The sequence below is a fragment of the Schistocerca piceifrons genome, chromosome 1, assembly GCF_021461385.2.
Source record: "Schistocerca piceifrons isolate TAMUIC-IGC-003096 chromosome 1, iqSchPice1.1, whole genome shotgun sequence".
Taxonomy (NCBI): Eukaryota; Metazoa; Arthropoda; class Insecta; order Orthoptera; family Acrididae; genus Schistocerca; species Schistocerca piceifrons.
Genome location: NC_060138.1, coordinates 968285267 through 968299536, shown reverse-complemented (window position 1 = coordinate 968299536; position 14270 = coordinate 968285267). Strand labels below are relative to the sequence as shown.

The 14270-nt window shown below is 41.4% G+C and overlaps 1 protein-coding gene across 1 annotated transcript in view; it reads right to left on the bottom strand.

The window, feature by feature from the left end:
* The window catches only part of LOC124794819 (fibroblast growth factor 8-like), a 164999-nt gene that overhangs the window by 19757 nt on the left and 130972 nt on the right, over positions 1-14270 (bottom strand). Inside the window, exon 3 of the mRNA XM_047258481.1 lies at positions 11983-12112. Within this exon, the coding sequence (XP_047114437.1) occupies positions 11983-12112 (130 nt within the window). The remainder of the gene's footprint in view (positions 1-11982; positions 12113-14270) is intronic.

The following is a 14270-nucleotide window of genomic DNA, read 5'->3' as shown; positions in this document are numbered from 1 at the left end:
GTCTACTGTGTTTATTCTATCTGATTATCTGATCAAAAGTATCCGGATACCCCTATGGAGCGCGGAATTGATGATGCACGTCACGAGAAGCGGATCCGCGAGTATAAAAAGGAGTCAGTAAGTACTGTGTTGTCAGTAGAGGAGCAGTAACGGCAGAATGAGTCGGTCAGGAAGGCTTAGTGACTACGTGAGCTCAGTTCAAAAATGGCTCTGAGCACTGTAGGACTTAACATCTGAGGTCATCAGTCCTCTAGAACTTAGAACTACTTAAACCTAACTAACCTAAGAACATCACACACATCCATGCCCGAGGCAGGATTCGAACCTGCGACCGTAGCGGTCGTGCGGTTCCTGGCTGTAGTGCCTAGAACCGCTCGGCCACTCTGACCGGCAGAAAGCTCAGTGACTAGGTGGAATAATGATTGGATGTCATCTGAGTAACAAATCCATCAGGGACATGTCAATCCTTCTAAAGCTGCCAAAGTAGACTATTAGTGACGTGATTGTGAAATGGAAATGCGAAGGAACAACCACAGCTAAACCAAGATGAGGCAGACCTCGTGCATTGACGAACTGCATAATCGAGCACTGCGAAGGGTGGTTGTAAGTCATTTGGAATCAGCGGAAGGAATCACTCCAATGTGCTACCAGAAATCTAGGTAGAGCAATGACTCTGCGTAGGGGAATAAAAATAAAGCAGCTCCTCAGCCTGTGGTAATCTGATATAAGGGATCAGGTTTGGTGATGTCTGGAGAACGTTATCTGTCATTATATGTAGTGCCGACAGTGAAGTGCAGAGTAGGAAGTGGTACGATATAGGGGTGTCTTTCGTGGTTGGTGTGCTTAAGAACACCCTGAATGTGGAAGACTATAAACACATTCTACAGTAGAGGAACAGTTCGGAGACAATGGTAGTATCAGCGAGACTATGTACCCTCCTGCAAAGTAGTATCCTCGAGGCAATGGTTTGTGGACCAGCATGACAATTCACCCTGTTGTAAAGTAGCATCATTGACGCTATGGTTCGTGGACAGTAATATTCTTGAAATGGACTGACCTACCCAGAATCCCGAGAAAAACCTTGTGGTACTCCTTTGGGATGAGTTAAGAACGTCACTACCTTCTCTGGTTTCGCGTGTTATGGAAGAATGCTATCCCGACACAGACATTCAGGTACCACACTGAAAGTGTCACCAACATACTTCAAACCTTCATAAAGACGAAAGGTGTGCTCACCCCACATTAATGTCCGGTAATGGATGTCTGGACCCTTTTGATAAAATAGTAACCTAGTGGGTATGATTGTTTTTCTATATTGACGATTAAGTAGTTCAGTTTAAATTCCTGTGATTAATTTATTTAGAACAGTAACTCATTCTTACAACTACTTTACTAGTGCCCCATTTCTTGCCCTGCCAGTGCATCCATGGGGAGAATCGTCTCCACCTACAGGATTGTGACGTCCTTGCTGGCCAAGGAAGGGTTTGGCAAGCCGAAGAAAAGCAGTAGTAACTCTTGCCGTGTGCGGGCCATCACTGTCTTGCTGAAATGTAAGCGCCGCATGGCTTGCCATGAACGGCAACAAAACGAGGCGTAGAATATCGTCGACGTACTGCCGTGCTGCGTTACATTAATACTTGTTCCACAGATCATGAATACGACATTTTGTAATGATGAGAAACGTATCCGTAACTTTTCGTTACAACACACACACACACACACACACACACACACACACACAGAGAGAGAGAGAGAGAGAGAGAGAGAGAGAGAGAGAGAGGCGCACGCTCGTACACACACATACAATTACTCTTTCATATCTAAAAATTCATCTAATGAGCAGACAGCATAATTCACTCTTTTCTGTGCGAAAGTCAGATTTAACCCAGAATACTGTTTACCACCCTGTCTTCTGGTGTTGTAGCTATGCACTTTGCTACATTTTTTATTGTGATGGGTTATTAATAACAAATTTCATAAGTGAATCTATGTATTGCAAAGGTACTGTGAATATCCCAAGTTCCTTAAATAAATGTCTGCAAGGTGATCTTGGGTGGGCCCCAACTATTGTTCTGATTACACGCTTCTGTACACTGAATACTTTTTCTTTTAATGATGAATTACCCCAAAATATAATGCCACATTAAATCAGTGAATAAAAATAAGCATAGTAGGCTAATTTACTGATCTATTTATCACAAAAATTTGCAATAACCCTAATAGCTAAGTACCTGAACCTAAACGTTTCGGCATATCGTCAACGTGTTTCTTCCAGTTCAATTCCTCATCTGTGTACACACCCATAAATTTTGAATACTCTGCATTAAGAACAGACTTCTGTTGAAAGTCTACATTTATCGACGGTGTTATCCCATTTACTGTGCAGAACTGCATATACTGTGTTTTCTGAAAATTTTGCGAGAGTCTATTTGCAAAGAACGACTTAATAATTTTATGAAAGGCGATATTTACCATTTCCTCCGTGAATTCTTGTTTATTGGATGTGATTATTATACTTGTATCAAAAGCAAAAAACTAACTTTGCATCCTCATAAATATAGAGTGGCAAGTCATATATTAAGAATAATAAGGGGACCCATGACTGTATCCTGTGGAACCTAATTCTTGATACTTCCCCATTAGGGGACTCGACTGATTTTTTCAGACAATCTGTACAGTTAATTTCAACCTTCCGCACTCTTCCACTTAAATACGATTTAAACCGTCCCACTCATACCACAATACTTAAGCTTATCTAGAAGAATTTCATAATTCACACAGCCTTTGAGTGATCACAAAAAATTCCGAACGGTGATATTCGGTTATTCAAAGCATTTGTTATTGGATCAGTAAAAGCATATATAGCGTTTTCTATTGAAAATGCCTTTCTGAAAACCGAACTCACATTTTGTTTCATTTTTACCAATATGTGAAGCTACTCGTGAATACATAACTTTTTAAGAATTTTGGCTAAAGCCGTCACAAGTGGGATTGGGCGGTAATTGTTAGCATCAGACCTATCCCCTTTTTATGTATGGTCTAACAATATTATATTTCACTCTATCCGGAAAAATGCCCTGTTTCAGTGAGCTATTACATATGTAGCTGAGAATACTACTTAAATGTTGGGAACAAGTTTCCTATACTCTGTTGGAAATCCCTGCCAACCTACGCGAGCTTTTACTTTTGAGTGAATTTATTATTTTACTAATTTCAGTAGAAGAGGTGGCTTGAATGTCAATTTTATCAAATTGCATAGTATTGCCTCTTCCATATACAGCCTTACATTTTCTAATGAACAGCAGTATGGCGAGCGACAGTCAGTTTGGTATGCCACCGCTGTGCAGGGCGTCTCCAGACAGGCCTTCGCTGGTCATCGGGGCTGAATTTGAAGCGGGAATCATCGCTGAAGACAATTCTGCTCCAGTCAATGAGATTGCAGACCTAATGCGCCCGACACAAGTGCAAACAGGCTTGTCGGTGTGCAGAGGTCAATGGCAATCTGCGCAAAGGGTGCCGTAAGCTCAGCCATCTTTCTGTGAGCCGCCTATTAATGGTCCTTGTGGTCACTGAAGTACCAGTTGCACGTCGGATCTATGGTAATGATGAATCCGGGGCGCTGTGTACCTGCCCGACTAGGTTCTCGCATTCTGTCGACGCTGTAGGTCGACCGCTACCTTTTTGACGCTGTGCTCGGCCATGGTTCACCCATTCCTGCCAACATCCTCGAATGGTGACATCGCTGCTATTCAAATGTCGAACGATTTGCCCATTACCCTAACCGACTTCGTTGACCCCAACTACGCGTGTTCTCTCAAATGCTTATATCGGCGTTTATTGTTCACGAACTTGTCTACGAGGCATATTTAGTCCAACTGAATACACGGAATGAAATGCGTAAAGACTTTACGCCTTAGCATCGGCATGCCCCTGTTTACTACCCTCGCCAGCTTCACGGTGAAATTGTCCTATAGCGTCATACACTCATCCATCGGCCGCTAAACCTTACAATGATATACACACCAGTATTGACGGAAAATGCAACAATTTGAGACCAATTTGCATAGCTCCTTCGTCATGAGTCGCTTAGTAGAGAGCTAGTCCGTTGCCGTTCGAATAAATATCATTCTTATTATGAAAAGCAGGAGTCATCGCCAATAATTCGTCGAAATATTACGTGACGTTAAGTCTGAAAGTAGGTACAAATATGACATAGTTTCTGGAAGCAACATCTGTTGTTGGCATCCCTTAGCCTTCATTCTGAATAAATTCAGAACTGTGGACATTATCAATTTGCGGAAGTAAACATCGAAATGGCAAACTAGGCATAGTCTGTCCATCTCTTTATTTATTCATTATTTCGTAGCTCAACATTCTTACTTAGTACTGGAAACAATATTATGGGAGATAATAGTTTCTCCCCCATCAAATTAAGAAACTGTTAGATAAAAAGAGGAGGAAATTAACGTCTTGAGCAACATTCATCTTGAGAAAATTACAACACAGGTCTGATGAGAACTTAGCTTACATCTTCCTTATCAAAGGAGCAGTGCTGATAAGAGATGTAGACGATAATCTCTGTTGTTCTTTCTTTCCGTTATCCACATGCACTCTCGAAGTACTGTCCCTGGTAAACAAGACAGTCTTGCGTGTGTCATTATCAGCATGTATCGATATCGATGTGTTTCTCGTTTTAGACGTGTTTCGTAACAGCAGTTAAGGAATCAGATATACACAGCTACAAACAGCAGCTGTTTCTCTCATGTATTTGTGGTTAACAAATCACAGATGCGCAAGATAGCAAGTACGTGCGGGTGACAAAATTTCATACTAATCACTGATGACTGCCCGCACTGGGGACAGTTCATCAGATGCTTCTCCTTGCGCTGTGATGCGGTTTATTCGCTTTCTCTTTCCGTCCTTCTTCCATACGAAACGATGTAACTTTTCACAACTGAGACTTAATACATGGTGACTGGAAGGGTCTTCGCTTCGCTCTATACTGTCAATTCAGAAGTTTTCAGTACTCTGTGTGCTTAATTTGCTGTCATATTGTTTATACATTTAAAGTACTAAGACGCCTACTTAGCATTTATATAACTAATAATCACACTGTCTAAATTTATAATTTGATGTAAAAATGTAATGTATCAATTGCAACCGCCATCTTTCAACTCAATTTCAAGCATAAATTTATAAATTTTCCTAGGGACTTTCGCACTGATCCCATTACCATTTTATGTGGATTTAACAACTGAGGAATTAGTGCCTGTTCGTAGTTTCGGATTCAATGACATTGCATCATACTGGATTTTACGCACAGTATCGCTGCCATCCTAAACATCCAAAACTAAAGATTAACTGTAAGCGTCGACCAACCTACTGATTTGCAGGAGAAATATAAGATGATTAACAAAAGTCAGTTTGTTCCAAAAGTAATCATGATTTCTCTTTAAAAGTAACAACGATTTCTCTGTGATGTTGACCTTGGGAAACGTTGTGTAGTAATGGATCATTCCCACGCTACACAAAGTGTGCCGGTGTTACGTGGCAGCTACTCAGTCAGCCACGATGCTCACGCAATAGCAGAGGGTCGCATTATTGGAAGTTTACTTCGCGGTAGAATTTTACAAGAATTCTTTGAGTTGTTCCAGAAGTTCCTTGATGTCCCTGTTCCAGAGAAAAGCAGTTTATGACATTTTGAAACGTTTCCGTGAAACAGCAAGTGTTAATGAAAGGTCTCGAAGCCGTCACACTGATGTGTTAACACCTGACTTTACGAAGCGTGCTCAGCAGTCTCTGCTGCGATCTCCTGGTAAAACACTTCGTCGGTTGTCTTGACAGCTTGGAGCATCTTATTGAATGTGCCACAGAGCCACTTAAGGTCTGAGGTTGCGGCCATCCGAGTTCGAGTAGTTGAAGAACTGCGTCCTTTGGTTCAGAAAAGCGTGTCGCCTGAGATTCACTCTTAACGACGTGAACAATAAGCTTAAAAATACGTTTTTCAGATATGACGGATACTTTCACTTAAAAAGATATGTTAACTTCACCCAATAACATTAGAATGTAGTCTGGCATATGTATGCAGCGAATTGTTGGAGCAATATTTTTCAGCAAAGCTGTTACTTCAGGTGTTTAGGCAAACATAATAAATCAGTTTATAGCCAGGCTTGAAGTAAGAAAACGTTATTGCTGGTTTCGACAAGACGGTGCAACGTATCTTACTGTTTGTGAATTCTTCGATGGTCACTTAATCTCTACAAATCTGTAGCCCCCGCGCTCAGCAGACATGACGTCCCCGGATTTCTTGTTATGGTGCCTACTTAAGGAGGTGTACTACAATAATCCGAGAACGTTGGAGGTTTCCACGAGCAAAATTACCACTTGAAACGCGTACCTGCAAACGTGCGCCGTCGATTCGGTATGTGTTTACTACAAAATGGACGACAAGTTCCACATCTTTCATAAAGGTATGTAAATGTATTAAATGAGTCTGATAACGAATACTGTAAATAAGTCGTTGAGTTCCAACTTATCTGTAACACTCTGTACTTATAATTTCAGAGTGACAAATTAGCAATGTGTTAAGCGGAAATTATCTGGCAGACGGGTTCGGGCATATTCCAGTTAGTCACATCGTACGTGACGGGCAGTGGCACACAAAGAAATGTATGAGAATGTTTCCACCAAAATGAATTGTAAATTGCTAATAAAAGGGATTTACGAACTAATGTGAAGTGCTTTTCGATGTACATTTGCTCTGTTCTTTGCATCGTAGGCAGGTAGTCATGTTGTTACGGACGTGATTCCCGATAGTGTGATGGTTGCAAATGTACGTTATTGAATGTGTGAGTGATGTCCTACCATTATACCTCATGTTGAATCCCTGACATGATGGCGTGTAAAACCCAGTGGTTACACGAAATCAGAGTCACTTGCGTAATGGGTTCCTATTAATTAATTATTAGAACATGAGGATATGCACTAAGATCTCGGACTTACACAGGTGATTGCACTATTCGCTGAGAATGCAGTCGTACCATCTACCCTTCGTGAAACAAATTTTAGTAGCTCATAGATGATAGATTACTCTGGAATAACTTGTAAATCATTTTGATGGCGTCTCTTACAGAGTGTTTAAAAAAGGACTTTACAACTTTAAAAATTCATATAAATTTTTAGAGCTGGGTTTTGTGTTATTTTGTAGGGAAACACACCAAGCTTTTCTTACCTTAAACTAAAGAAGTTGTATGTGACTTCCGTTGGTCATACTGCACACATCCCATCGGAACTCAATTTCTTCCCCAACTCGCTGTAGCATTGCAGGTGTAACTTGCTCGCGACGTAAATTCTTGCTCTAAGTTCAGGTAGAGAAACCGGCACAGGAGGTACAAACACGATATCGTTGATGAATCCCATAAAAAAAAAATCGAGTGGTGTCAGGTCTCAGGAACGTGGGGGCCATGCAATTGGCGCATCACGGCCAATCCATTGACCTGGAAAGCTGTCACTGAGAAAATCTCTGACGTCAGCCAGCCGGGTGGTGGGGGTGGTGCAACATATTGCATGAAGTAAAATTTTGTTCTTGGCCATCCTCATCGATCTGTGACATCAAAAATAGTTGTAACATATTCAGGTACAGTATCCCGTTGATGGTTCACCCACGGAGAAAAAAGGGACCGTACAATTTGTTCTTGCTCAATGCACGAAGAACGTTCAGTTTAGGGCTATCATGAAAATGTTGCAATATTTGATGTGGATTTTCACTGCCCCAAATCCTACAGTTGTATGTGTTAACCTTGCCACTTAAGTGAAAAGTCGACTCGTCAGGAAAGATGGTTTTGTCCAAGACTATTTAACATACCCACACAGAAGTTCTTGTGAGCAACTTCATCAGTGTCTTTTGTTGCTGGTACGATCGTCAATCTGTGTGGTTTCAAATGTAAACGGTTTCTCAACACACGCCAATCAGTAGTGTGTGGGATTTACAGTTCGCGAGATGCACGCCGGGTCGCTTTCGCAGGGCTCTTCAAAATGTTCAACTGCTAAGGTCGTCAGTCCCTAAGCTTACACACTACTTAACCTAAATTATCCTAAGGACGAACACACACACCCATGCCCGAGGGAATACTCGAACCTCCGCCAGGACCAGCCGCACAGTCCATGACTGCAGCGCCCAAGACAGCTCGGCTAATCCTGCGTGGCGCAGGGCTGTAGACAAAACGTTGTCTCACTCGCTCAAAGACGTCGCCAGATGTGCTTGGACGACCTGATGATTTCCTATGTCTTACCGAGCACTCTCTTTCTACAAAACATTTATGCTACTCATAAATTGTAGGCCTACTAGGAGGATCTTTAGCGTACTTGGTACGGAAATTACACTGAACTGTTGTCGCCGACTTCGATTCTTCAAATCAAAACACACAGCTAGCACGCTAGGGTCCAGTGAAGGCAGTCATCTTTAACGCAACAGCCGCTAGCGCTCCTTACGGTGCGATTCGGCACTAGCGAACTACACGAGACAAAACTTGATGTATTTCCCTACAAACTGACACTACAATTACATCTGTAGGTTGTGTTGTTGTGGTCTTCAGTCCTGAGACTGGTTTGATGCAGGTCTCCATGCTATTCTATCCTGTGCAAGCTTCTTCATCTCCCACTATGAATTAATTTATATGAATTTTCAAAGTTGTACAGTCCATCGAGGTGATGTAGCGATATTACTGAAAGAATTTATTAAATTTGTAAAACTCACACAATTTGTTACAGTCAACCTCTGGAATATAGATCGCCTCAAAACTAACCATACAATGATTAACTGGCCGCTTCTGGACCATCAAAGTCATCCTCCCCTAGCCCAAGCGTATTTAAATGCCCCGGAGATTTCAAGGATGATCATTAGAGCACTAGACTGAATGGTTTTAGCCTCCCATTCCCACCGAAATTGTCTTAATGAGAACGTAATAACTGACATTACCTTCGACCTTGAAGCTCACATTAACAATGAAACTTAGGAGCAGTTTTGAAGGCAGTATCCCGATCCAATATACAGGGTGACTGAGCTGTCGGCACCAATAAAACCTATTGACCCCTTCAAAAACCACAAGTGAGATTTTCATATTCCCTCGCTCGCTACGCGCCAACTATTAGTCTTACAGAAAAAATGAGCAGCACCTTTTTGTAGAAAATTTAGAGTAGTTGTATTTTGTTCTGGGATAGGTTTCCGACTGAGGTCGTGCTTTTCGAATTATTCAGGGAAAATGCACAAAAGTGATCTTCAAACGCATTTTTCTTTAATAATTCGAGAAGTGTGGCCTCCAGCCACATAAGGCCCTGTTCATTTTTTTCTGTAGGACTAACAACTTGCACATGGCGAGCGAGAGAACATGAACTTATTGATCGTGGTATATGAAGGCTTTGCGGGTTGGGTAAAACTCACGGGTAGAGGCAGCTGAATCAACATGTACGTATATCTATACTGACGGCTCCGAAACCAGTGATTTAAATATCTCTACTGACAGCTCCAAAACTAGTGGCTCTGTTAGAAGTGCACACTGCATACCACGTTCGCAGGAAGTCTGGTCTATTGAAACTACCAAGAGAAGCAAGTGTCATGACTGCAGATCTTGTCACGGTAACTGCAGCCCTTCGTTTTGGCTCGGAAATGACAGCTTCTCGAAATTTCCTACTCAGTGATTCTTTATCTCCATTAACCATACTTCAAAATTTTAGCATTTGTTTGACTGAAAACCCATTGTATACAAGATTATCGAAGTCGATGAGGGAAGAAAGGAATTCCGTTAATTTCGCTTGAGTAAAATCACACTGTGGAATCCTTGGCAATTAAGCGCTCGACCACTTAGCCAAAGAAGCTGCTGCGACAGGGCATACCTCCTGGACTGCAGTCTCAAGTACAGATTACTGATGTCATACAGACGCATGATGGAAGGCCGGAAGTGGGAATGGGCGGTAACAAGACATAAACCAAGAAGTCCGCAACAGTTTACTTGTCGATCTCTTGTTTCACGAATCTCGTATAAATTCAGTGCCTAGGCAGGTCGTCTCTCTAATACCCACATTCAAATTTAGTTGCTGATGTTTGTGTTGACATCTTCAGTAGCTGCGCATCGCAGAGACACCTTTCTGGTGTTGTGTAGAAGAGAACGCAATATCCTTTCCTTCGGGTGCTGCAGACTACATGGAAGTACTACAATCCTTTTACAACAAATATGAAGTTTGGTAATCCGTTGCCAGCCTGCATGACTGTTTGTTAGGAACAGGATCACAGACTTTTCAGCACGATGTACAGATTCACTGTTGCCGCAGGTACCCGTATCTAAGGCCACTGTATCACCGACAATGGGCTGCACAGAACTGCTGCAACATTTGCTTTTTCAATGATTATACGGTGTTGGTCTATCTCTAAGTACATATGTTCGGTCAAGAACGCGCGCGCTCGTGTGTGTGTGTGTGTGTGTGTGTGTGTGTGTGTGTGTGTGTGTGTGTAAATATTTTAACACTAGTTTTCTATCAGTGCCTGCATATTCTATGTAAGTGTGAGCTGCCTGTATAGTGCGAACTGTAAGAATGTGTGATGCTTCTTCATTCAGTCTTACTGTATGCATTATTTTGCACGCAACTGGTTCCTTTATTAAGTAGGATCGGTTTCCTGTCCGTGGCTCATGCTAATGAGACGAAGTCATGAATTTGGAAAAATTTTAATAGTTCATGTGGGTGACTGAAGTTGTCGCCTGCCGCCAGGCTTGACGAGGTCGCATGGTTTACGATGTCCTGGCCAGTGTCACTGCCGCCCGTAGCGCTGTCGTCGCAGATGCGACCAACGCACTTACGTCGTTCTCACAAGCTTCACATTTTGGCTCCCTTTCGTACTCCGGGCTTGTGGGCTCCATACATAGATGGTGTACAGGAGAAATGGTCAATAATAATGATCTGGCAGGACATGGGCTTTAAAACAGATTCTTTAAGTTCTATAAGCACTTGTTCATCTTCGCTACTGTGAAACACGTCTTTCTACTGAACAAGTGCTCACAGTGCGTTTTAGAGCTCATACGTAGTAAACAACTTTTTCCTGTTTTGGTCCATACTAACTCCTCCCAAAAGGGAGGGAATGATGGAATCAGTAGAAATCTGGGTCTACACGGGCTCTTGAATATGTAAAATCTAAGGCTGTTTTTACTGGAACAATTACTGGAGCAATATTTTGTTACTAATACTTTGCTGGTATTCGTGGTCATATGCAGCATTTCGCATTAATGCTTTCAAAAACTGAGTTTTCTTCGTCCCCTTCACGATCTATCGCGACGAAGATAGTAAAAGAAGGGTGGGCCATGTACTTGTCTGTACAAGGAGTTTTTAGCATTCGTATCACTTAAGTCTACAAGTTATAAACGGGAATTAACAAATGAAGTTCTTAATACAAGCGTATCGCTTATTCACGGCAGACCGCAGCATAATGAGAGGGAAGCGTAACCTTGTACCTAGCGTTTTCCTCAATGCTTCGCAGCACATACAGCATCAGAATAATGGCAGAGAGACACAGTGACGGTCACAGCCAACAACAAATTGTTGTGCTTCTAGAAGTGAAGACGCCGTCTACTTCGGGCGTGACATACACTATATGATCAAAAGTAATCGGACACCTGGTTGAAAATGACGTACAAGTTCGTGGCGCCCTCCATCGGTAATGCTGGAATTCAGTATGGTGTTTGCCCACCCTCAGCCTTGATTACAGTTTCCACTCTCGCAGGCATAGGTTCAATCTGGTGCTGGAAGGTTTCTTTTGTAGTTCAGTACTTCAGGCGCATGAAATGAAACAAGAGAGCTCACTGGTGATGCGCCCCTAAAATTCTGTGAGCGTTGATTGACACCCACCACGCAGAGTGATATCTCGCTTCCAGCCTGGTAGGTAAATGTGCAAATACCTTTGCCAAATATGATATGTGCAATGATTATCGTACTTACGCAACCTGTCTTCGTATGGATTGTCCGCTCGAACAGTCCCATTGGCGTCGATCTGCACGTAGCCGTGCGAACATTCATTGTAGAGCCGCACAGACCGCACCACGGATGGTACCGCCCCGCAGATGACCATCTGCAGACAAACAGACATGGCAAGCCGTCATCCTCGTCGACCTCCAATAACTGTTTAACATTAAGCTATATAAGTTGCTTAAAACCTCTCACACTGAACAACTATGTTTAATATGGTTTAGCGCCACGTTGGCAGTGGCATGGTTAAATCTGGGATTTGGCGAGTATTTATGACAGGTTCATCAATAGCCTTGCGTTATATGTACTAACACTCACCTGGGCCTATATGCTTAAAGTAAGACCAAGGCACCAGTCATTTGACCTTTTTTTGCATTACAATATTTTCTTTCATGAGTATCGCTTGCCAACTCTCTACTACTTCACTCAGTAAAGCGAAATATTCTGCTTATATAGAAACTAACTTGGCACCCGCCGCCATGGCCTGCAGAGATTTTTTTTAACTGTATTTTTATTTTGTTCACAAACTATGACACCAGCTTTTCACGCTAATTAAGCCCTTTCCCGAATATACTTCTGACCAAAAAGCGATTTTGGTAGCTGGAGTAAAAAGTTTTTGTTTATCATGGCTTTTGCATTCTTGTGAAGATATTTCCATAGCAACTTTCATCTCCAAACTAATATTTCTTTATACCTAACCGAGAAGTGAAATACCTATTTTCACAGATTTAGCTTTAAAATTTTTTTTTAATGCAACGAAATATTTTCTTAAAAATTTTCATCCCTTATTTCACTCCCTTAGGGAGTATTTTTTTAATTTCTAACGGTGAAGTCAAGTACAAATTTTCATAGATGTAGCTTTAAAAATGCTACAGTACTTCTTTAGTAATAATTTACTTTCAAAACGACTTTCACCCACTATTTCATTCCACAGTTTTTCGTAGTTCTAGCTTCAAAATTATCTCAGTAACGACATACTTTCAAAAAACCTTTCATCCACTATTTCACCCCGTTAGGACTGGGATTTCGGACAATCCCTTCTTAAACTATGCCCTCTCCAAATTTCAGCGGTTTAGGCTGAGCAACGATGAGTCAGTGAACAGTCTGGCCCTATTTCACCCCCTTAGGGGTTGAATTTCCAAACAGTGAAACACGTTTTTTCCATCTCTAACAGAGAAGTCAAACACTATTTTTTAAATATTTAGCTTAGAAACTGTTTTGCAGTGAAAATCGTCACAAAACGTTTCGCCCCCCTTCATAGGAGTTGAATTTCCAAAAGCAAAGACATGTGTATTTTTTCTAACAGAGAAGCCAAATACAAATATTCATAGATTTAGCTTCAAAAATGCTTCCACAATGAAAGATTTCGATAAACGTTTCATCCACCGTTTCACCCCAATAGGGGCAGAATTTCCAAAAACAGTGACACACACATTTTTTTTATTTACAACTTAGAAGCCAAATTTAAATTTTCATAAAAATGCTTACATAGTAATATTTTCATAAAAAATCTCACCCCGTTACGGGTTCATTTTTCCATAAACACTTCATGCCATGTTTCACCCCCTTAGGGGTTCAATTTCCAAAAACACTGAAACACGTATTTTTTCATCTCTAACCGAGAAGACAAACACCAGTTTTCAAAGATTAGGCTTTAAAAATGCTTTCGTCATAACATATTTTCATAAAACGCTCCACCCCTCTTAGGGGTTGAATTTCCAAAAGCAGTGACATGCGTATGTTAAAAATGCTGAAACATTCTGACTGGGAAACCAAATACCGATTTTCCTAGGTCTAGCTTCAAAATTGCCTTAATAGTCACATTAAAAAAATCCCTTCATCCCCTATTTCACCACCTTAGGGATGGAATTTCGAAAAATCAGTTCTTAATTGACACCTACAATATAAGATCAACACCTTCTGCAAATTTCAAGTTTCTATCCTTAGTGATTTGGGCTGGGCGATGATGAGTCAGTCAGTCAGTACATTGCCTTTTACATTTAGAGATTACACGTCTTAAAACAGAGAACCGTATTACGTCAGCAGAATTCTTTGGGTTAGGTGGAGATCTGCCTCACGAGGCCACATCAATTAAAAGATGAAGCTCTGAAAAAATTTTGAGGGGGATACGTTAAAGGATTTAATCTTAAGAGCATCGTTCGATTAGGAATAGCAGCCACTTGCTGAAAGAAACATGGCAGTTTACGCTCTTCCTTCTTACGAAGTAGTACAACATGAAAGCAACAACGAGAAAGAGAAAT